The sequence below is a fragment of the Plectropomus leopardus genome, chromosome 12, assembly GCF_008729295.1.
Source record: "Plectropomus leopardus isolate mb chromosome 12, YSFRI_Pleo_2.0, whole genome shotgun sequence".
Classification (NCBI taxonomy): Eukaryota; Metazoa; Chordata; class Actinopteri; order Perciformes; family Serranidae; genus Plectropomus; species Plectropomus leopardus.
Genome location: NC_056474.1, coordinates 4,638,861 through 4,663,656, shown reverse-complemented (window position 1 = coordinate 4,663,656; position 24,796 = coordinate 4,638,861). Strand labels below are relative to the sequence as shown.

Here is a 24,796-nt window from a genome sequence, read left to right as displayed (position 1 = left end):
AACTTTGGTTTTAATTGCATCAATTAAAATTTTTTTTGCATGTGCATGTAGAGGATTTATGTTTTTGGTGGTGAGGAAGAAAATACTCCAGTTCATAATATGTCACCATTATAGCACCTGCTGCATCAGAGCTAAACATTACCAGTAATATCTGCATGATAACAGCGTCTAACAATTACCGGGTTCCTCTGCACTCTGATTTGCAGACAAAGCTCTTTCGGTACCAGTACTTTAGTGAGCTGCACTTTGGTGCAGTAAAATACATTTCTGGCAGGAGGAAAAATGTCTGCAGTGTGGTGCTTCTTTGATCTCAGCGAAGCAATGTTCCAGCTGTGCAAAGCTGAAGTGTCTGGCAGTGTTAAAAGTGGAGGAGAGTTAAGATGAGAAGCATTTCTGCCTTAAAAATAAAAGCACACATGATTGTCTCTGTCATTTATGGAAACAACGGATAAACAAGAGGCGCTGGTATAACAATATAGGAGAGAGTTACATTTTATTGTATTGAGATATTTCACTATTATTCTGATTACGACAATATTTGAACTGGATGAGGGATGTAAACAACACAGATTAAGTATTTTCTGATTAAGAAATGTGGGATGTGCCAATATTATTCTGGTTTTGTTAGCAGTATTTGGGCACGTATACAGCACTATCGGAATATACATTTTTACCACAGTTTGCGACACACGACCTCTCTGTTTTCAATCGCCTACTTGGGGTGTCATGGATACGTCAAGGTTACCACATATTTGTTTTTAGTTTCAAAAATTTTGACTGACTTTTCAAGGAACCATAATTGTTTTTCTCACCTAAACGTCATTTTTGAACAAATCAGATTAAAACAAGAGACAGACGAGAAAATTTAAGTGATGGTTAAAAAAAGTCACACATCAGCGTATGTTAGAGCTACGATACGTCTACAGAAAAACTTTTCTAAAACTCTCAATGATTTTTACAACTTCCATGATTTTTTCAGCCCTTAAAATTCCAGGTTTTCCATGACCGTGGGAACCCTGATATGTTGTACACAAACCAAATAACAAACCATTTAAATGCTGTGGTGCAGAGATGCATGCCCAAAAGGAAAACCATCATTTCTGGTCAGAACGAGAAACACGCCCTCTTTTAAACATTATTACAGACTTGGATATCAACAAGTTTTTGGATATGTGTAAATATTGCAGCACTTTTCAGGAAAGTGGTTGACAGAATGAAAGAGGGCGCCTGTGTTCGCACGGTCCAACAAGTCTGTCGCTGCTACAAAAATTGGGGAAAAAAAGAAAAAAAAAAAAAAATCCTATTTGTATGTTAAAAAGTAAAATGACAAGCAGCCCCAGCTGTTCTATTTTTCTATATTTTGAACATGTTTGGGCATGTAACATTAGAAGGAATACTGTCTTTTTCAAAATAAGGGCAAAAACTGGAGTATTTTGCACCAGTAAATATACTCAGTATCAACATGTAGAGCAAATACAGAGAACAGTTTGGGGGTTGGATGTGCTCCCTGCCAGATTTGTGTATCTAAACCTCGTTGTCTACAAGTGTTGCAGCAAGTGGGTAATGATGAGTATGTTTACAAGTCACACTTCACATAGCAGAGATATTTATACAAATGTCTGTAAGGAAAACTTGTCACCGTGACGAAACAAGAGATGATCAGGGAGCATACAAGTGCCGAGACATAAACACACACCCTCGTACAAGTTCTGACGTAACAGCGGCGCCCCTTAGATGGTTTTTGTATCCTGGAAGATACAGTCATTCGACAGAGTGTGGGTGTACACCTGTCAAAATTAAAAATGTAATCCCACGTGAACAAAGTCAAAGGCCATTAGTGTTTGTTTTTTATGTTTATAATATTTGGGATGGATTTTTTTTTTTTTTTTACCTTTCTAAGGATGATTTTAACTTTAAAAATTAGACATTAAATGTCTGTATCCTAGAGGATACAATGCCCAGTTATAGATATAAAATCAGCATAATCACTCACAGATATACTTTTAGGCTGATTCTCTACAGATAATCAATAATATAAAGGTGTGACATATTGATTGCTATTGATTCTTTATTCTTATTGTTTTTCTACTCCACTGACTGCGACTATCCACGACAGGGTATAGATAGTGTAGATGCGCCACAGTGAAGATGAAAGTATGAAAATTGGAATTTAAGTTTTGTTAAATTCCTGTACATCATACTGTATGTAAACAACAATTTTTTATTTTTTTCTCTTCTTTTTTTTAGATTTTGGTGCAAAACATGACAGAAAGTAGCTAATTAATCATTTATAAAATGTTTAAAAAGTTTAAACACATTAATTATTCAATACAGGGGAAAGTGTTAAATTTATACCATAAATGGGCTATGTGTCTTGGGAGACACAAACTATAATTTGAAAATTAAAAGCATATTTTGGAAAAAAAATCTTGAGTTTAGCCTCGATAGATTAGAAAATAGCAGTCAACTAATTTTCCAAAATATTTATAAGTGGTTGAACATTTAAGGGTTAATAAAAAGTGCTTTACCTTTCTGCATGTTGTAGCCATCCATGATTAAAGCCCTTTTCACCCTGTGCTAGTATTATCAGGGGACCTTATGTGATTTAGAAATTACCCCCCACTCCCACTCAAATTTACTGACATTCTCGCTGAGATGTGATCTACTCCACACAACACAGAGACACTAAACAGCTCTCCGAGCAGTGATTTACAGTGTTAACCTACTTTTTTTCTTTTTAATGTGGGTTAAACCAACAGAACCGATTCTGCCACACACTGTCACATGTCACCCCCTCATTATCGTTTGAGTTTCTGCTCTTCTGATGGATTGAAGCTCTTTCTGGGAATGTGTTTTCATGCTGTGCTGCAGGATGAGCTTCCTGCACCAAAAAATGCTGTCAAAACTTTCATTTATAATTGCCGATGCACCCCGCGTTTTTCTCAACTGGGAAAGAGGCAGAAAGGAGGAGCGGAGAAAAGAGGGCCTCTGCGATTCTTACAAATTACTAGAGGTCCTCAGGTAAGTCACATGCGAACAGGGCTTAAGCCAAACTGCTAACATTACAGACATCACAATCACAATTAAAGCAGTCAAATACAATCCACGGGTAAGATGAATGGGCGCCAGGAGAGCCTCTAAATGGAAACAGATTGCTTTGTCAGCTCAAGAATGAACTCTGAACCTCAATATTTATTCCAACATAGACGAGAGGTCCATAAAGTGCTCTGACAAATTGAAAATTCGAACATCTACAACTCTGTGACGGGATTATGTTATTAGATCTAAATCTACTAAATTGGGCTGGGGTGATTCATTGATGTTATCAGTAACAGAAATACGTGCGTTGGTGTGCTGAAATATAGTAAGCCGAATGTGGTCAAAGCCTGGATTCCACCGGAGAACAAGCTTTAACTCATGACTGCGTCTGAAATGACTAATCAAAGATGCAACTGCTGCCTACAGACTCTTAAAACGAAAGCATCCCGGCAGCAAGACAGCACCGTCCTGTTTACTTTTTGTCCCCACCAAAACGTGATATATTAGGATTATCAACATTTGGAACATGTTTCTGTTATTGGCAGCCACTTAAACTTTCTGCACATGCCTCACCTGACGCTGTTATTTGTCCATTTTCTATTTTTCATTTACTTTATGAGTGAGAAAACAGTTTAAACCAACGTCACAGACTGTCCTTACAGAGTGTGTGAGTCAGTAAATTACTTCCGTCACTTTCTTTTCCTCACACTAATACAAATGTACATTTGAACGTGGTTATCTCAGCTGTATATTGCACCAGTAATTACATAAATCCATGTTGTGAAATGTCATTACCAATTTAAGACAAGTACTTAAGAAAAGATACTGATTCATCAGTTCAAGAGAAGATCTGCTATGAAGTACAATGATTAAACTAACGTATGTGTCACTTTGAGTTTCAGGTTCAATTATCTTCTGATCGATCGTCTGATTATAATATTAACAACAATATCATAACGCAGCCGTAACGTGGAAATTAGACTAATTTTTTTAAAATGTGCTGCTAATATTATTATTTTAAAAAGAAAACGACTGAATAAAATTAAGTTTTTATTTTCTATGAATTGTTATATCTATCTATCTTTAGAAAAAGTGCATAAAGTTGTCAAAGTATTCAATAGATTTCAACAAATTGAATAAATAATATCTAGATTAATCGGAAAAAAAAACTGATACGTACAGCCATACAACTAAACGAACTATGAGGTAATATTAATTTCAAAACTGCTAATTTTGAGCCTTGACTTGTGATCAAAATGAAAAGAAAATAAGCCAAAATGTTTAACATCGAATAAGGACAATGTGAAAGCATAGGTAAAAAAAAAATTGGATGATTGGCGTTCGATTGGTTACTTCAGTCTAATCTGTGTCTGCGCTAACATACCTTCTTCCCCGCCTGCTTATCCACCATGGCTCCATCTCTGTCGCTCCCAGGTTTGGCCATGGTGCGGCACCTGACTAGCTGTGACAGCTACAGCACAGCAGGTTCATCATGCACCTGGAGACAGAAAACAACAGCAATGAGGAGGATTTCAACATCGCCACATCACAGTCTGGGTTAATAACAGTCTGGTTTTATGTTAAAACAGGCAGCGAGACAGGCAAGGACAAGAGGCATTTTAACCCCTTGAAACCTGAGCAAACTAGCTTGATTTCTTTCAAAAAAACATGTAGGGAGGGCAATAAGATATCACATAAGATAATAGTAATAAGTTACAGGAGATGACCTGGAAAAAAAGGCTAAAGCAAAACAGAAAAAATAAATAGAAATACCAATAAAAATAAATATACAGTGTAAATATTTTGTACTGTAACTGATTTTTTAAAATGTAATTATAATGATTTTTAATGGGTTTTTTTTTACATTCCCCCTTTTTTGATAATTTTCAAAATAATTCTTTCTCTCTTTTATTTTTTCCCGTTAATTTTCAGGTCATTTTCTTTTCATCTTTTAATAATTACTGCAATTTGCAGTAAAAATAATGCCAAGTTGCTTGTGAAAGGTGTGTGAATGACGCACAAAGAAAAGTAATGTCGATCGACGCCTCAAAGGGTTAAGTTCAGGTACAAGAAATATCCTCCCAGAGACTGTTCACAGGCTACGCTTTCGGAAAACATCTGCATCACAGAGGAAACAAGAGCTCGGTAAAGAAATGTCACTTAACCCCAGAGAGGGTGAAGTGGCAGCGTACGAAACAGCCGAGTGTAACTCAGCTGTGTGACAGGATGTACGTTTAAGGGATCAGTAATCAGGGATTTTTATTGAAATTTCCATTCCACTTCTTGAGACAGACCCTAAAAAATACAGGCAGGAAACAATTACACAAGATACAATGAATCACAGCTTCAGGGACTCTTAAGCCTCTGAGAGGAAAACGTCCCCCTGCATGTTGTCACTATGGTCTGCTCATCACTGTAACCGAGCTTCTCTCTGATGTGGTTTTTGTCAGCGTAGTAACACATGCAGCAGAGTCAATGGGGGCACTGTGGGTGCCTGCAGTGACTGGAGAAAGCATAACACTCAGCTGAACATGCGCACAGAGCCGACATGGCATGTGTCAGTTATCTTGTCACATGAAGATCGCACTTTTCAGTCACAAGATCCTCTTTCTCTTGTACTTTCAGTGAACTTTCCCTGCTTGTTTTTATACATACCCTATCACAAACAGCATCTGATTATACAGAAATAGCATTTTTTCAGCCCTATGAAAAAAAAGCACAAACCATAAACTGTATTTAAGGACACATGAGAGACACTGATAAGTTGTGAAGCGGCCTCCGAACCGATTGGGACAGCCCCTTTTCTCAATATTTTTCAGTTACAACTTCACTGTAATCTATACAGTAAACATTTAATTTATCAAGAAAAGAAGAAGATTGCTGTTATTTACACTGCCAACCGGGGGTGACCTGCATTGCTAAAGAGGTCAAATTTTCCCAACAATTCAGGGGATTTCTTTTAATCAGAAGCCAACTCACTCTGTCAGGGCTGTTTTGGTTTAATTATTAAAGTAAATTAATCTTTTGCTTATCTTTTTGTTTCAACTTTCACATGTGAATATTTGCTATTTTAGGCTTTCATGACGGTTAATTGTATATATTGGGGTTTTGAACTGTGGGTAAGACAAAACAAGCAATTTGATGGTGCCAATTTGGACTCTGGGACACAGTGATGACCATTCCCTAATTTCAGACATTTTATGGACCAAAAACAATGAAAAGATTAACAAATAACATTGTTTGTTGCTGCACAAGCAATATTTAATGTCAGGTAAGTCTTAAAACTGTCAGGGTTTAAAAATCAGTTGTATATATATTTTTAACATACTTTCTTTTAGCCAAAAATGTAAAAAAAAAAAAAAAAGAAAAAAAAACCCACAATATAATAAATCAATAACTCAAAAATTGTATTAAGGAGCAGCGTGTAGGATTTAGTGGCATCTAGAATAGCAGCGAGGATCGCAGATTGCAACCAGCTGAAACTTCATCTGTGTGCCAAGGCGTGAGCTCCTACTTAGGATTCCCTCCTAGTGATTAAGACCAGTAAAAACACTTAAAAATGAGCTTCAAATGTAAAATGCCCTGTCTGCAGCCAGTGCTTGATTTGTCCTTTCGGGGACACTGCAGAAAGATTGCAGACTTGCTGATAAGGACCTACTCACTACATAAACAGCTCATTCTAAGGTAACCAAAACACAACAATTCTTGTTTTCTGGTGATTGTACCCTAGAGATAACAATTATTTCACTATATTAAATTTCTGCCAATATATCCCCCTAAATCCTAAACACTGGACTTTTACGGCAAAGGAAACCAGCCGATTCCCACATTTAAGTTGCTGGCACCAACCGATGTTTTGTACTTTTGCTATATTCTTTAAAAACACATCCGTGTCTCAACCCATTTTACCTTGCCGGGTTTCCAGAAATATCCAGTGTACATGTACTGTTTATAACTACATAGGCAGCCGTCCTGTCATTTGGGTCTTTGTGGCTACAACAGGGACTGTAACGCATTAATCCTGTGAGGCTGAGCTATACACCACACTACATTATGTACAGCACATGTTAGATTAGCAACCAAACTAAGATGTAAACAAAATCTGGGAAATGGAAAAAAACACACAAATGTAAGTGGTTGATTTTCAGTTACAAATAAAGCAGAGAGGGTGAAAATGACAGAATTAATGCTGCAGCACTCACTGGACTAAAAAATAGAGCTAATGACTGCAGAATCAAACATGCCAGTCTTATAAACAGCCCAGTATGAACCAAAATCAACAACATACTACCGCTGTAGCTTAATAAATCATATCAGCCTTAAAGCCTTTAATTATGAGATATCATTGAGACAACAAGCATGTTGGGGCGCATCACGCACATCATCATCTCCTGCAACAATAATGTGGCATATCGAGGATTTATGTAAAAGCCACAAGTATCACCAGTTTAAATAGCTAAAGCAATCAAAGGCAAAAGGCATTGATAAAGCAGGAAACGATATTTTTAATGTATGTAACTGTCAAGTCTCCTTTTAATGTGAATTTTCAGATTATAGGATTCCCTGTGGTTGCTTTGATATATGTTTTGGATACAGTGTATGTTTTGTTAGATTAGTCCATCAATTGGTTAGTCAATTGACAGAAAAAAGTCAATGTTTTGATAATCAATGTTTTTTTAAGTCTATAATTTTCTTAACTTCCTTAATTGAAAAGATTTGCTGCTTGTCTTTCCTTTATATCAGTCAAAATTAAAATAGCTTTGGGCTTTAGGCTGTTAGTCAAGTAAAACAAGAAATTTTAGAAATTGTCATGTTTTTTTCCCCACCATTTTCTGATACTTATCTTACATAACGTGTACATTTGATAATCTATGGTAGTGAAAAAGACAGATGAAGAAACTCACCTATTTTCTTACACATTCTTCCATTAAAAAATTGTTTCATTCCAATGAAGTCTTTGCTCAACAGCAACAAAAAAACTACTGTTTCATCCCTTAAGTGTTACCGTAACTGATGATAGTCTGTGTAATACCATCAAACTATGAAACTGCGATACTTTCCTTTATCTCTCACATCATTGCAAACCTACTTAACACACAGCAGGACAAATACAGTTATACATGCCCTTTGCCTTTCCAGACAGAATCCTGGTTTTCAACACTAAACTATCATAAAAAAGGTGACCGGACTTCTCTAAAGAATCCAACGTTTTGTATCTCCAGGTACCTTTGCAGCCTTTGCTGATCCTAAGTAATAGTACAGTGTTGACAGGTATCGTTTTTCCAGCACACAGCCGCGCTGCTCAGCTGAGGCCAGTGAGAGGTCCGTCATTAGTCAGCAGATAGACGGTATGCAGCAGCAGCGTCATTCAGGCAGCTGAAAGGGAGAATTGAGCGGCCCACAGTGAACACGTTGGTGTAAAGAGGCTGGTGTAAGGGGGGTATTAAAGCGGTATGGACAGCCCGGGACCAGACCAGAAAACAAACGCTGACAGGACTCCAATCTGGCCCAGAGACGAGGCGAGGAGGGTGTGACTATAATTACAGAGGTATTTGGGCACTCGCCAGTTTGGCATTCTCATTCACTGCCGTTTCATGAGCGGTTCAGGGCTGCATGAGCCCCTGCGAGCTCTGCCATTAACCTTGGGCTCTTTCAAGTCTAGATCAAAACCCTGCCTTGATGACTACTACAGTTCTCAGAGACTGCGGCTGATTAGTTTGACACTAAGATCCCGTGTAGTGACAACAGTGATAGCCACGTTTACCTAACCCATTTCTCGATTCCAGTGAAACAGCTTCTGCAACAGAATCAAACTGCAAAATCTCGACTGTAAAAGGGTGATAGATGTGCTACAGACACAAGACGTGACACCAAAGACACTCGGGATGGCTCACTGCTTCAGTCTCAACATCAGCAATGTGGTAAATAATTCAGCAGCCAAGGAAGAAGACACAGAAGAGGCAGCAACTAATGATTATTTTCATCACTGATTAGTCTGATAATTATTGTCTTAACTAAAACAATAAACATTTTGTCTTAAAATGTCCAAAAATAGTAAAAATGCCCGTTATAATTATACTAAATCCCACAATGTCGTAAATATCTTTCCGGAAAAGCAGCAAATCCCTAAATTGTAGATGCTGTGACCTAAAAACAGAAAAGACACTCATTATTTTATCAAAAATACTGGCAGATTTATTTTATGTAAATGGTAATTTATTTTATGTAATGAAACAGTTAGTCAACAGATTTGTTGGTTAACAGAATATAAATTAAAAATAAAGTATTTAATAATTGATTATTCGCGCAAGTACATTTTTCCAGCAAGATTACCCTGAAATTCTTTATTCTAGTCTCTGAATTGTGAAGATTTTCTGCTTATCTTGGTCTTGTGTGATAGTCTGTTTAATATCTTTAGTGTTTTTGCATTGGACAAAAAGAAGACATTTAAGACATAAAATACAGCTTTAGAAAAAATGTTACAGCTAACTTTTTAGAATTTTCTAATGATTTACGGAGCAAACAATTACCAGCATAATGAAGACAATGATCGGCAGATGATAATGATATCAAAATCAAAGCCACATAGATTTTGGTAAAAATATACCATCCTTCTCTCCAGGCCACTGAAATCATGTGCTAACCTCCGTTTGCCATGTAGCCCCACGACGGTGTCTCAATGCAATCGAGTACTGAAAAGTTCCTCGGCATTTCTCACCAAATTTCTATGCCCATCTCATCAGGAAGCATAAAGCATGCTTGTACCAAGATCTAATAAAGCTGGTTATTAGCTGTTACATGTTGTAGAGCCCTGCAGGAAAATTACATTATGCCCAGAGACGGGACTCACATGTGTGTTGTTGTATTTTTAGATGACATCAGTGTGCGTGCCATAGGTCTAAATATGTCTAAGAAAAGATCAAAGTGTGACTTCATTTTATCTGGCTTGATGCCATATCGCACAATGCAGTGACTGCAAGAAGGACATTGGTGCCAAGACCGGCGACACAACAAATTTGATGAAACACTTGAACGTGTGTGGAATTAATTTTGAGAGCAGAAAGCTGCTGCGGGTTCAACTGCAAGAAGAAGAATAAGTGGCCGCAGACATCTTCCCCTTAGCATTCACATCCACCTCACGTTAGAGAGATTCAAAATCTCCACCGCCGCATTTCCCTCATACGAGAATCCCGATGACGGCACTATACTGACTGGGTATCCTAACATAGGACCTATCAATAATTATCTATGTGATTATCCTCAATAAGATGTAAGAAATGTTCAGTAAATCCTAAATATGAATCAGCCCTTTGCCCATAGAGGGGGGCGGTAATACACCTTTAAGGCCAGTTGCCACCGTTAACCAGATAAAAGAGAAGAAGTAGAAGATGAAGAAGAGACCTGCCACTTATGATAACATTAATAAGTGATGCTGAAACATAAAACTAAATTGTTAAAGAAGACAACTTAAGTTACTGTATTCACTGTTATTGGTATGGGCTGATGGTTATTTTTGTAACGTTTTTGTATTGTTTCTCTCTAGCTTAATTCTACCTTAGTTTTTGTCTGCCTTATTTCGACATTATTGTTTGGCTCTCTGCAAAAACCCTTCTTGCTTCTGCCTTGTTTGTCAACACACTTTGTTAACTCTGTTTTTAAAGGTGCTATGTAAATAAAGTTATTATTATAATCATTATCTATTATTATTATTGCTATAATATTTAACCACAAGTGGTAAACAGGATTAAATATTTTGCTATGAAACAGTTTTGATTGTGTGAAAATGCCAAGGAGAGGATTTGTTTTGTAGTGTTTAATGTATTTTCTTTTTGTTAAAATGGATTTTATGACATTGATTTAGACAAAAATATAGTTCAAGAACTGGTACCAAAGCCAAGGTATCTGTATCAAAAAAAAGTTTGAACCCCCCAGCCTACTACAAACTACTGTAACAGTTTAAAACCAAAGCATGGTGGCCATTAGGGCTGGAGGTCAATTTACTTTTCAGATTATGAGACTCAAAAACATAACACAATCTCTAAATTATCCTCTTAAAGTCTTGACATGACAACCGCTTGTGATTAATAACATGGGTCTGAATTTAAAAATATCTCAATATCCACCTGCAGTGAGTGAACTAAGTCTGTAAAATCCCGAGCTAAGTGTGCTGGCTGCTCTGCTGGTCCCTCTGAGAAGCAGATGTCTCTGTATTTATTTATAACCTGGTGTTCCTGCACTTTAACTCCACTGGTTCCTGACTAACAACAATAACAACCATTTCCCTGTAGTGCTGGAGCATGTTGGCCCTGACAGCAGAGCGGCTGCTTCAGTGCGTGTCCTTGCATGAGTGGAGCGGTTTGGGGGTTTGAGGAGTTGGGGGTGGTGACGAGAGCGGCGGTGGCGTAGCTGGGATAGATGGAGAGCACACACAGTACAGTAACCTGATCCACAGACTGCAGGATGGGACAGGGAGGGAAGAGGGCTAAGAATAGCATGGAGCCTGACACACAGAGTGCAGCCACCAGCACCAGCACAACCAGCAGCAGCAGCAACATTTCTCCACTACAGCCTGGTCCAGCCTGCTGCGAGCTCACACACACACCATGTGGAAAATATATGTGATTTTCCCCTGATCTCCCATGTGGCTGCAGTTACGGCTGCACACACAAAGGAATCTACTAGAAATCAAGCTCTAAATTCATCGCTGTGTTTAAAATGTTAAAGAAATAAAACCAAGTGGATAATTAGCAAGAATTCTTGAAATCTGCATTTAAGCTGGAGTCAGATTTTTCATACAATAGGAGGCAGCAAATCCTGTAACGCGCTCAAGGAGACACACTACGCTTGCTGCGACAGTAAACAGCCGGTCACGTGGTTATGGGCTTGTATGCCGTCAGGCTAAATGATGGGGGAGGTCTCTCTCAGCTGCGCATCCACTCCCAGCCTTCGTCTCCTCCGCCTTCTCCTCCGACTCCCTAATGAGTAGCAGGACAAAGCCAAACGCAAAGGCCCTATTACGGAGACTACGGGAGAGGGGCAGAGGAGGCAACAATACCCAGCAAAGAGCCAGCCATCTTCCACATGATCATACACGGACACTAACAGCATACATGTTTATATTACCATCCAATTTATGTGCCTGTAAAATATAAATACCTCGCACTGTGTGCACCAAATCTGTTGCGTGCCCTAGAAATGTCCAGTCCAATTATTTTCCAGTCAACAATACAAAATAAGAAGATAATCCTAGTCTTCAACATGTCTGTAATCCAAATTATTTTTAAAATGATGAAAAACAGACTAATTCAAAATTTTTATAATGTATTATTCTTGCAATGTATTATGTTTTTATCACATATAAACACCAATTATATGCTGGTTCAGAGTTTTTTTTAGTAGTTTATAAAAAGTGCACAAAATCACAAACCTGTGGGGGTGGGAATCACCAGAGGCTCCACAATACAATATTATCACATTACAGAAGTTACAATGCAATATCACTGTAATTTTAATTTTTTTGCGATATGCCGAGTATTGCAACATATTGTGATATATTATCGTTTTCTCAACGGCAAATAATATCACCAATATCAGCAAATGTTGTCAACATCCTTTAAATTTATTAGGATTATGTTTTCAGTAAGATTATTTCACTTCAGTCATTTTTTTCAGCAAAATGTATCTATTGGACTGAAAAAGCACCTGACTAAAATGCACAAAATAAAAATGCACAAAAATCACAAACAGCAAGTTACTTTTAAAAATATACAATAAAAATAAACAAGCATGAGCCATGGTCATGCAAACCCTCTGCCTTCACGGTCTAGCTAAACTCAAAAGCATAAAAACTGCATGCCCAGAACAAGTGAAGCTCTCATCCCTCCGTCACTGGGTCATCTGAACTGATTTCGACAGGGACAAACAAACAGCGAGTGACACTGGATGCCTCAAGGCGTCTGCTCACCTCTCACTACCCTAACCCCAGACAGACAAAACACGCCTCCGACCAGAGTGTCTGGCCTTCGTTCCAGTAGATGTTTGGTTGCATAAACGAGCCGGCCATGTTCCTGGGAAGAGGTGGAGAGGCTCCGGTTCAACCTCCCCCACATGGGAAAAGCATGAGCTACCATTGCCAATAATGGTGAGTGAATGTATGAACAGGCAGCTGCCAAAATTTCACAGGAGCTGATAAATTTGATCAAGGCACCAGCCACCCTTACAGATGGCGTTCGGTGGTCGAAATTAAACCACCTGGTTAAACTGCCCAAGCGGTCATTTAGATGAGGATCTGTTGTCTCACAAATGGACCAAATGCTTGATTTTCTGTTCAATCTACGGAGAATACTCTTTAATTAAACCCTTTGAAACCTGAGCAAAGTGGCTGGATTTCTTTCAAAAAAGGCAATGAAGGCAACCTATGAAGAAATTACCCAAAAAATCAGCAAGAAATTAGTGAAAAGTAAAAGACAATTACCTGAAAATGAGCATAACCAAAAAAAAAAAGAGACAAACCAACATAAAAAAAACAAACTTAACAAAAACAAGGCAAAAAAGTGCTTAAAAAATAATACGTCTGTATCACAAATAAAATAATTAATCAATATATAATATGACAATTATAAATATAGTTATAAATACAGTTTCTGTAGCCTTTTTTTCCCTAGACATTCTTAAAACATAATTTTAGAAATCTATTAATTTCTTGGAACATTTCTTACCAAGTTGCTCATTGCCTTTTTTGCTATAATTTTGAAAGAAATTGCACCAATTTGATTAGGGTTTAAAGGTTTAAAAAGTGGTGTTGCTCCAGGTTTCAAAGTGTTAATGAACAAATCATATTGGTTGGACAAAAATTCCAACTTCTCTGGCTTATATCATATTAATCCAAGCATTAAGCTGTTATAACCCAGACATAATGTACTTTATGTGTCCTAAATGTGTATTCTTATGTAAGATTGAGTGCTGAGCAGTTTCATAGCCTTAGCCATCACTTAAAAGCTTCCATAAAAACAGAAATAGCCCAAAATTTACCAGGGAGAGGCTCGGGCATGGCTCACACACAAATCAAAAGCCTCATAAAATAGCCTAATGTTTGTACGAGAGAGGCGTAAATAGGGTTAACTTTACTGGCAGGAGAATAAGGCTCGGCGCACTAAAACACGCCCATTAAAATTGGTCTCAGAGAGTCCGAGAGCCTTAAGAAGCCTGCCACCACCGCTCTGAATGTAGGTTAATGATCAGATATCCGAGCAGCGGGCGAGAACAATGAAGCCTTTACTGCTGATTATGGGTTAAAAAGGAGGGGAGAGGGAACGCGGGAGGGATTAGAGCAAAGGTTAGGACCTAGGCGTGGGTCTTGTTCTTATTTCCACCGCAGCGCCGAGCTCACATGACCAGACCAAACACTGGGGAACTGTTGCCGTTTGTTTTTTCAAGAAAACTTCCAATAATGACTGCAGCAATTCAACAGGATTTAAAAAAAACCTCATCCAAAATGAATAAATAACATGCTTATTTCATTTTTTTGTTGTAGAAAAGCAAGAGTGTTAGGTAGGGCTGCATTATTAAAAAGTTTGCAAATGTTTACGCATGCTTCACTTATTTGCACTATTTTAGCTGAGCTGCATACTGTGATGGCATATTTAATTTTAGTATGCCTGTATTTTGAGCAGAATTTCATTTATATTTATATTTATATTAGATGCACTGAATTCAGGTGAAAAACAGCCATATTTTAAGTACTATTGTGAAGCAAAGAATTGTTATTTAGCAGCAATGTAACACAACATTAATGAAAGCAATACTGTGTTTAAATGAATAATTGTGCTAAATAAACGTTAGTGATACATAACAATATTGACACATCATCGACATTGGCTTTAAGTTGAAATATCAGAAAACACAAATCAGCCCTATGGTGATATATTTTTCCTATTTTTCACAGTGAATTAACATAAGCATTGTATTTTATGTCTCCATCTGCTGGTGGGCCATCATGAAAGACATAATATGATGTTAATTCCACAACAGAAGCGACTTGACGATCGCTAAAATTAGTTGAGAAAAAAGTGGATATATGGATTTCTGTATTGGTTATAGGTCAAAGGAGTTGTTATATATCTGCATATTGGATATCGGCAAAAAATCCTATATCAAACATCTCTAATTTTGAGTCTTATTTTGATGCCAATACTTGTTTTTTTTAGCAGGAATGTACAACATGAGTAAAAACTGTACTCTGTTTATTTAAATAAAATAGTTGTAATAAATCAGTGATTTCTAATTGGTGGGTCGCAGTCCAAAAATGAGATGCGAGTCCATTCTTGGAAAACAGCAAGTGACAAGTTTGAAAAAACACAATTAATTCTGAAGTAACCTTGTATTTCCGGAACAGAGCTTTCACTCTGTTTCTGTTTATTGTTGAAATATTTTTTATTTCTTTGTGTTCAAAGCCAACATGTTGTCTACATTTTATGAAATAAAACTGAATAATGAATAATGTGGTAATTAATCTAATGTGTGGACCCTGAAGTAATGACGAATGAGAAGTCTGAACCCTGAGGCTGGACCAGTTGGGAACCACTGTGATACATAATTGTAATCTCAATAGAGATTTAAAAAAAAGTCATTTTGGTCATGTGCAGCCCTGGTGTTAGGTAAACAAAAAAATCCATTTTTGGTCACTTTTCACCTCATAGGCTGACAAAAGCACAAAAGGCAATGAAACACGTATAACTCAAAACTGTGATTTTACATCTGTTGTACCTAGCACACGACTTAAACTGCTTTGCCACCCACATGACTACGAAACAAAACACATTTAACAAGGTGCCACAACCTCAAGGTATTCCCAATCTACTGGGCTGATATGAGCAATGTGCAGGCCTCTGCCTGAAAAATAAACCACAGGGAGGAAATGTTGTGTCAGTTCCCATCATGACATTCAAGACATGACTCCATCTACACCTGCCACATCCTATTAGGCCTGATGAGATGTCGATCCGATCACAGGCGCGACACATGGCTGCCCCAGCCGTGCCAAAACCACAGCTTTGCAGTGCTAGAGTAAGCCTCGGCGAGGCCAGCGTGTAAAGGTTGACACAGCGTCTCCGCCTTTAGACTCTAAGAAATACACAGACTACTGAGCAAACAACGTCTCTGATCAACAGTGATGCGGCGTGAAGATTAGCAGCAGTTTCGTTTTTGTATATTCACCATTGGGGCTTTTAAGATAAGGCAGATGAAGGTCTCATGTTGTCTACAGAGCACACTAACAGAGGTTGAGTTTACTTACTTTAGTGTGCACATTAATTATTTAAAAAAGTCAACACACAGGTTAAACTCCTGTCCATGTTCTTGTAGCACAACTGTACACTGACCAAAAATGTGATCTGCCAATAAAACAGTGTATGCTCACTACTAGGGAAGAAAATAAGAGGAAAGACACTCAGTTTTCAACTGGTAAATACCAGCCAAGCTTTTCTTTTAGCAAGAACTAATATGGGTCTGGTATTTGGTAAAGGGCTGCTTGCAACCAATGATTACAGGGTGCTTCAGAGATGTTTTTCTGTAGGCCGACGGGGAAGTTCGGCATCACCCTGGCCCCCATGTCAAAAAGCCTATGGGATTTTTCCACTGAATATTGGATTATTGCAGAAAATAAGCTTGATGGCAAACACACTTATGCTACTTACATGTTTTGTGTAGCAAGATAATCTTCACCAATGAACACACCACAGAGCAAACTATTTTCTGTATACATTAATCTATTTATAGATAATATAATTATAGTTTCTTGATTGAATAATTGATGAATTGGTCAGCAAAAATAGTAAAAAATGCTAATCACAATTTTGCAGAACCCATTGAGATGTCTTCAAATCACTTGTTTTGTCCAAACAACAGTCCAAATGTTAAATATATCCAACATGAAACCACAGAATATAGCAACAAATATTCAAATTTGAGATGCTGGAACCCCCTTTTTTGCATTTTCATTTCAGCTCTAAATATTGGCTCACAAACATCATTTCTTGTTTTTGACACTACAGTCTTCATGCACAGGAGAAAACAGAAAAATATTCCCTTGCCCCGAGCTAAAAACATATTCGCAGTAACAGTTTCCAACCATACTAGCATTTTAGCATTTATGTATTTCTATAGTCAGCACTGCATCTGAAGCAACATAGTTAGATCAATAAATCTATATTGATTTGGATTCCCAAGTATTTAATTTAAAACTTGAGGGTGTGTGGGGGGAGAGGCAAAGAGCTGAGCTTTTACGTTAAAGAGGCAAATGTTTCACTCGATAGCTTTAAAAATTGACTGTATCAGAAGCATTTTAAACATGACACCTTGGTCATACTTCATTCAACTTCTACTAGAAATCTCAACAAATTAAGCATTACAGAATAATGCAAAATGGCCAGACTCCCTAACATTTTACTACTCCAGTACATGGAGACACAATAAACACCATTCCAATATAAAAGTGTCCTCCCACTCCACGGTGATTTCACCTTATCTGCTGCTGAGGTAGATGATACTAGTAAACACTATTTATTCAGGTATACCAACCCTATACAAAGATATGGGCAAAACTTGCTTTCAAAATGTTATCAGTCAACAAATACATAGATGGCACAGTAACTTTTACCAGAGACGCAGACGTAGAAGAATGCTTTTATCTGGAAATACCCGAAACTTTAAGACCAGTTAGTCTTACAATTACTCTGATGTCATGCAACCACTTAAACTGTTATATACCGTATACCCCAGTCAAATGTCAGGAAGGTAAGAAATATTACAAGCTTACTAGCTGAGATCGGTCAACATTATTCAGGATACTGAGGCTGCGTTCATTACATTACAGGGTTTAATGCTAAATTTTCCCCCTAGATCTGATGTTTCCGCCTTTGGCACTGTTATTATTTTATATTTACACTGTTTGACTATTAGAGGAATGTGCATATTATGTGGGGAAAATGGGTTATTGTGTGATTGATGTGCGTCTTGTTTATTGATTTGAACTGCACTGATCAGTAGTAGCACTCAGAATTTCACTGCATCATGTACAATGACAACAAAGCTTTCTACTATCAACTTTTAGACTGTTTACAGTAATGTTTGAAGGGACCAAAACATCAGTGTCTACAAATGTCTACAAATTGCATGTGAGAAACACCTCACATGCAACAAATAACGTCACACACGAGCACTGGGATGACAACCAAAAATGCCACTTTTGTGAGGCATTTGGGGAAAAAATGAATAAAATGCAAGAGTTAATCTCTTGAATGATTTTCTGCAGTGGATGGACTGCAATTTATCATCTGTTGAGGATGAGTGTGAGACAACAAAGAAACACTTAAGCCATGGTTATAGCTCCTTTCTGCAGCTATAGCTGGTAGTTCTGTGCAGAGAGAGGTGTGTCAGGGGTGATGGGGCTGTGATGTGGAGGACTTTATTAAGAAACAGTTCATCCAAAAGTTTAGGATGCCAAGAGCGACATCCAACATCTCTGTTGAGGCCTTAGATCATGAGACATGAGAGCAAAATAAATAAATAAATAAGTAAAATCTGATTTTCGGCTAAATTTGCTTGTAATGTGAACCTGAGTCATCTGAACTTCTTTCTCTCTGAATATTAGAGACTGCTTAAATTTCAATGTTGATTAGCTCTGTTCTCATTATACTCAGCATTAGTCATCATGTTGAACAAATTTGAACCAATTTAAATTTGAACACTCAATTGGAATAGTCCACACTTGACATCCCTATTCTCAACAATAGTGAAATAACTGAAAAAAGCTAATTATTTTAAATTTACTCTTAAAACAAGCTTCATGAAAGCAGTCTCTGTTAAGAGACACGTGTTGCTTTCTTGATAATGTTCTTTTATTAAGATTAAACCTATGTAAATGAAAAAAGTGCAGACATACATAACTATATGAATAGCAAACCACACAACTGTCAATGATTAACCAAATTTGACCCAATTTCCCAAAATCAAAATTCAGGTCAAAAAAAGGCCAGCGAAATGTTTAATTCCATACAAAAATAATGGAGATGCAACAAATCCAACCACAAGACATGCACATAAATGGAAATACTTGTTAACCTATTTTGCTACAGGAGGGTCCTCGGCCCTCAGAACGCATGGCGACTGTAAGAGCCAGAAAAAACAACAGGATATGATCGCTTTCTTTGGCATCAGCAAAGTGAAAGCAGCCCAGCAATGAAGAATGCAAACCACATGCCCACTGTCAAATTGTCTTTTTTTCTTCCTTAACTATCAACGCACACTTTTATCTCTCTCACTACTCATTCATGAAAGGAAACTTTAAAGGCTAATCAAATATTAATAACCCTGAACGTTGTAATATTACAACCCAGCTTTTCCATCCTCCCCCCTTTCCTTCATTCTGCGTCGTCATGCTGTGTTCTCCTGTAGGAAGGTCACAGGCTCTCGAATTGTCAGTCTTTTAAAGCACATGGTGGATTATCGAGGCAACATCAGCCGTTATACACCGAGATACTGCACTCAACGTACCAAACAAAAACAACGCTCTGCACACATTCAGCTGCTGGCAAAGTCTAGCACATGTTGTGTAATCAGCAGGCTCCACCCTCTTCACACAAAGATACACACACGCACGCACACACATGCACATGCACACGCACACACACACTTGCTGGGCCTCTCGAAGACGCAGATACTCTGCTGACGGAGCCAACTGCAGATGCCTGGCTAGAGGCACTTCATATCATAAACGGCACTAGCGCTTTCACAGTCTTGTTTCAACAGCAACACAATAAATGTGGTCTACGACTCAAAGTGAAAGTGATATTTATAGAATTATAAGCTGTCTGGAACAGGGGAAACAGATGATTTCTGCCTTTGGCTCTCTGTGTTGTGGAATTTTTAACAAAAAAATTTACAATCTTTCCAAACCTTCAACATGATCAAGTTAGGAGTCTTAAACAAGAGAAAAGAAGAAGAGTAAAACAAATACTGCGACCGTTTGGGGGGGGTTTCCCTGAAGGTACAGCCCTGCTGTGATCACTCAAAACAAAAAAAGAGGAACTGCAATCAGTATGTTAAAGGCCAATACTTTCACAGCTTTATTACGGCCTGAATTCATAACAAGTCTGTGTTGCTGATGAAGTGCTCCGAGATGACAGGAGGGTTAGACCTAGAACACAAAATATAAGTCCAAACATCTCATAACCAACTAGACTAAGCCTCTCATGAAAAAGGTCTTTGAGAAAAAAGGGCTCCAACTCCAGGAGTCACACTAGCCCTTTTGACCCAAAGATCACACTATGAGGCCGCTAAGAAGTTTCTTCTTCATGCTGCCTTTGCATTTTTGCACAAAACCAAACAACAGCGTCATGCCATTCTAGCGTGCCATTTAAGATAGCATGCCAGCAGGGTCTGAAATTAACAACCACCAAAAACCAAAGGAGAGAAGATTTTTTGCTTGGCGAATAAATCTCGAAAGGGTATCTGCCACACTGGTGGTTACATGTTTGTACCAAAATAGTCATATATTAAACTGTGCAGAGTCTCTGTCGTGTTTCGGGCGCACTGTTCTGTTGCTCCTAAACTGCTCTGCTGCTGTCTTTGTCACCAATACACACAAACACATGAGCTGGTGCAGCGAATCTTGACCCTTTCGACTGCTACAAGTTTTGCGGTACTATTGACCGTATGGGACATCAGCTGGTCTGCTGCACGCTAGCATTGTGCATATTGCAAACCTCCATGGGCAGCAAACTTTTTGCTTCCTACACTGCAGCGGCATCACATTAGCTCCGCTTCTCCGCTTCTTACCTTTCATAATAAAAGCCATAAGCATGTACACTGCATCACTGCTGACCTCAGGGAACTTATTTACACGCAGAGGCTGTGGTGATGAGTTTTTCAACAAATTTAAATAATTTCGATTTAGATTTTGCTCTGGCTTCTTCTTTGAGTTTGTATTTAACACAAAATATTTTTATCTCAATTAAATGTACTGACACAAATTATGTGAAACAAAGAGGTAAAAATATAAATAAATACTTGACCAGTAGATTTTTTTTCAATCTACCTTGGCTGGTGAGTCAAAATTTGATCATGGACACCACGTGCCAGCATCACAGAAACAAAACACCTGTGAAATTTACCACAACAGCATATTCTTATACAGAACATACAACATATAAGGGTGTTAAAACTAGTAGGCCTGTACCGAATGTCTTTTATGCGCACTGGCAGGTCCAATTTATATACATCCAGCATTTGAAGTGTCATATGCTGATTTTTTATTAACTATAATCATCTGGTCACATCTCTCGCTCGCGTCCATCTCAGTGCATCAGTTCTCCTAATCACATGACTGAAATAACATCCAGAAACAACTATTAATAACATTGCCAGCGGAAACACTAAATGTTTATGCAACTTCAGCGTAAAGGATTGTGATATTTACTTCAATTTCCGTCATTCCTGCCACCTTCAACACACAGCTCCACCTGCTCACCAGAGCAGCTCCAGCCTGGGTTCGTCTTCGCTCGCTGTGACACAGCAGTCTTCAGTGTTGGTAGGCTATTAGCTGGGTCATGTAACCAATCAGATAGCGTTCTGGGCGGGACATCAAGCAAGCCTACAGAGTGGTTACTGCAGATAGAGACAGGCGGTTGCATCAGAGCCAAAGTAGAGCATTTTTTTTTATCAATTTATTTTAGGGAGTATTTGATTTAAGCAGCCACAAATAAATAATTGTATGACAAACAGTGGCCCTTAAAACTAGTGTTATGTTTGACACAAACGAAATTAATTCAAATAAAAACAAGGCGGGAAAGCGCACCATGTCTTTTCCATCCATCCCAAAAACTGAAACCCAAAACACTAGAAGACGCAACTCCTAAAGCAACACACAAGGGAATACTGTATGTCCTTATATAATTGTCCCTGCTTTACAGCGCCTTGGTCAATACCCCTTCTCTAACTAAGAGGCTTAAAATCTGTCTGGGAAGGCTTTAGCAGCCATGGTATGGTTTCCCAGTTACACATACAGTAGGTCTTTTCTGTGCCAGTGCTTACCAAGCCAGGAAATCTTAAAGAGTTCAAAAATAATTAAGCAAATCTGTTATTTCTGTGCGACTCGACATCAGGTTGTAAGGACTGCGTTAATGGTACATACTTCAAATCAAACTGTCCATTACGAGTCTCTTGGGGCTGCATTTCTTTACGTGCGTCTGCAGTGCTTTTTCACACTCGGCCCCCTCTCTGCTCTGCTCGTATGAACACTTGCCTGGACTGCACGTGTGAAACTGATGTGACTGCAGACCCTCCCTCTTCTGATTTTCATGATCTGGCAGAAATTACAGGAAAATCTGATTTTTGTGCATCCAGACCTGGCACTCGTTGCATCCGGGTGAGATCAGAGGATGAATGTTGGCACCGAATGTCGCCAAGATAGACGAAGAAAATAACATTTCAAAATGGCCAAATCTATTCCCTCGATAAATTTCATAATGTTCTTTAGACGAGCACCACAACAGGGCTGTGGAGTATTTACATTGTTATTTAACTCATCTAGCTTTTAATAATTGCTTAAGCTGATAATTTTACTACTGTCAAAATACTATTATATCAAGAACACAAATAAAAAGCTCTCAAAATGACTCAGTCTAACAAGCAGGCAAAAAATGGCTGTAGAAAAACATATAAATCTTTATCTTTGTGTAGCTGTATCCCAATAATATAATATTTAAATCCATTTAAATTCCGTTTTAATTTTTCCTCAATCCCTTGTTTTTTTCTTTTTTCACATTTTTTTTTTCATTTTATGATTTTGTACATTTTGTCCTTAGAGATAATGTCAATTAAAAAAATTTAAAAAGTTTTTATTTTTAATTTTGTTTTTTTGGATGACTTGCACTGGGTTTTCACAGACGCAGAAGGGCTGCGAGAGACCTGATTTTCTGTGCCTGCTTCCTTTCTGCACTCATGTTAACCAATTGGGCTGTTTACCCTGGATGCAAGCGACTCTGACGTTCATATTGTCAGTGTCTCGTCTACTTTCGCCACAAGTAAATCTGGCAAGAAAACACACTGATAATTCATTACAAGTGATAAAAAGCATAAATCATACATCATATAAATGATCTTATTCAGCCTCTGTCCCTGCTGGTGTGAACAGCCAAGCTACTGCTCGCACGACAGCTGACATATCGTAGTGCTTCTGCCTCCAGTGTGAACCCTGGCGTTAGCCGTCTCAAAGGGCCTCTTCCTCATGACTGAAGGGTCCAACAATAACGTTGATTGTCAGGATTTCTTTTTCCAGCAGTCAATCATCACAGAACAAAGTCATTTCCCTCAAATCATGTTGGATTTATTAGTGATTTATTACTTAGAGGACAGATAAACAGGTACCGCAGCACTTTTAAATGTGAAAACAACTCTCCAGTTCATATGCTATTAATATTTGCAAGTCGCACAGGTAAATAGTCGCAATAGGAGCTCTGCAAATACAAACACACGCCTCACCTGCTCGCATTACTGCCAATGCCACTCAATAAGTTAGCCTGTTACTGCAGCGCCGTTGAACTTGATGATTAACTCTGTAAGCTGGAAACAAACAAACAGCTCTCCAGTTACATATATTAATAGTATTTGCAAGTTGTAGTCGTGCTCCATGGTCGCAAAATATGACGAAATAGTCACCATATGGATCCCTGCAAAAGCCCTGCTTCGTGTGAATGTCTTTGAGGGGCAGAGAGCCGTACGAGAGAGCGAGAGAACCGAAACGCCGATGGCTTATAAAAACAATGTGGAAATTTACACTTAATGTTTGATGTTTTAGTCATTTTAAATATCGCACATGGAGCAAGCCCCAATACCTCGAGTATATCTGATATATCACTCAACCCTAGTTTAACAAATTGTTCAGTTTGCCTTCCAAACCAAAAGCCTTGAACCAAACAGTTCAATATAAATACGTGTAATGTTACACTCCAAAAAAATTGCATCCATGATTTGTCAAATTCCACAATATTACATGTTTTACTGTTGACCCACATTGACCATGCATCTATGCAATCTTATTTGTAGTATATGACAACAATTGCACTTGCATCAGTGGGGAGATGAGAAACTTCCATCGAACACACTACTTTTCTCTCCAGGCTGCAACAACAAATGACAAGAATGAGTGAAATCATGTGACAAACTGCACAGGCACTGGAGGTAAGGAATATAAACAAATCTAACGTCTGAGAGGAAAAAAGGATGGGTAAAAGTATAAGAAGAAAAAACTTTGGAAGAGCAGCAAGAGCAAGATCAAAATGAGTCAGTCAAGGGAGTCCTTCCAGAAATGATGAGGAAAAGGAAATTAACATATCCAACACCAGTTCTGGCAAAAAAACACTGCTCTCTCTCAGAGCAGGCCATATTCTGTCGGGGGAGCCATGTGGCTGGTGAACCTTTCAGTTATCAGTCAAGGTCAACCAATATTTGGCTGTTGTTAAATTCACCCTACACATGTGGTGTGCATGGAAGTTTAATGGTGGCATTAGTCAGCTGGCCATGACAGTCAAAGCCACATACTTTGAAAGCAACGTTTTGAAGTAATTTCTGCATCACATGAGCTGAGCGCTGCATGTGTCATGTTTTTTTTTTATTGCTGGGATTTAAAAAATGCTCAACTTGGAATGCTGCGCTTTTCTTCATCACTTTTTACCCAAACATCCAGTCATAGTGAAGGAGG

The 24,796-nt window shown here is 38.2% G+C and overlaps 1 protein-coding gene across 3 annotated transcripts in view; it reads right to left on the bottom strand.

Moving 5' to 3' along the window:
* ankrd12 (ankyrin repeat domain 12) overlaps positions 1-24,796 on the bottom strand; it is a 46,481-nt gene that overhangs the window by 15,354 nt on the left and 6,331 nt on the right. For 2 of the 3 annotated variants that reach the window (XM_042496989.1, XM_042496991.1), the window contains exon 2: positions 4,424-4,537. In XM_042496989.1, the coding sequence (XP_042352923.1) occupies positions 4,424-4,483 (60 nt within the window). In that variant the 5' untranslated portion in view covers positions 4,484-4,537. Of the gene's footprint in view, positions 1-4,423; positions 4,538-21,514; positions 21,703-24,796 lie in introns of all 3 variants that reach the window. The other variant, XM_042496990.1, reaches the window with a different exon arrangement.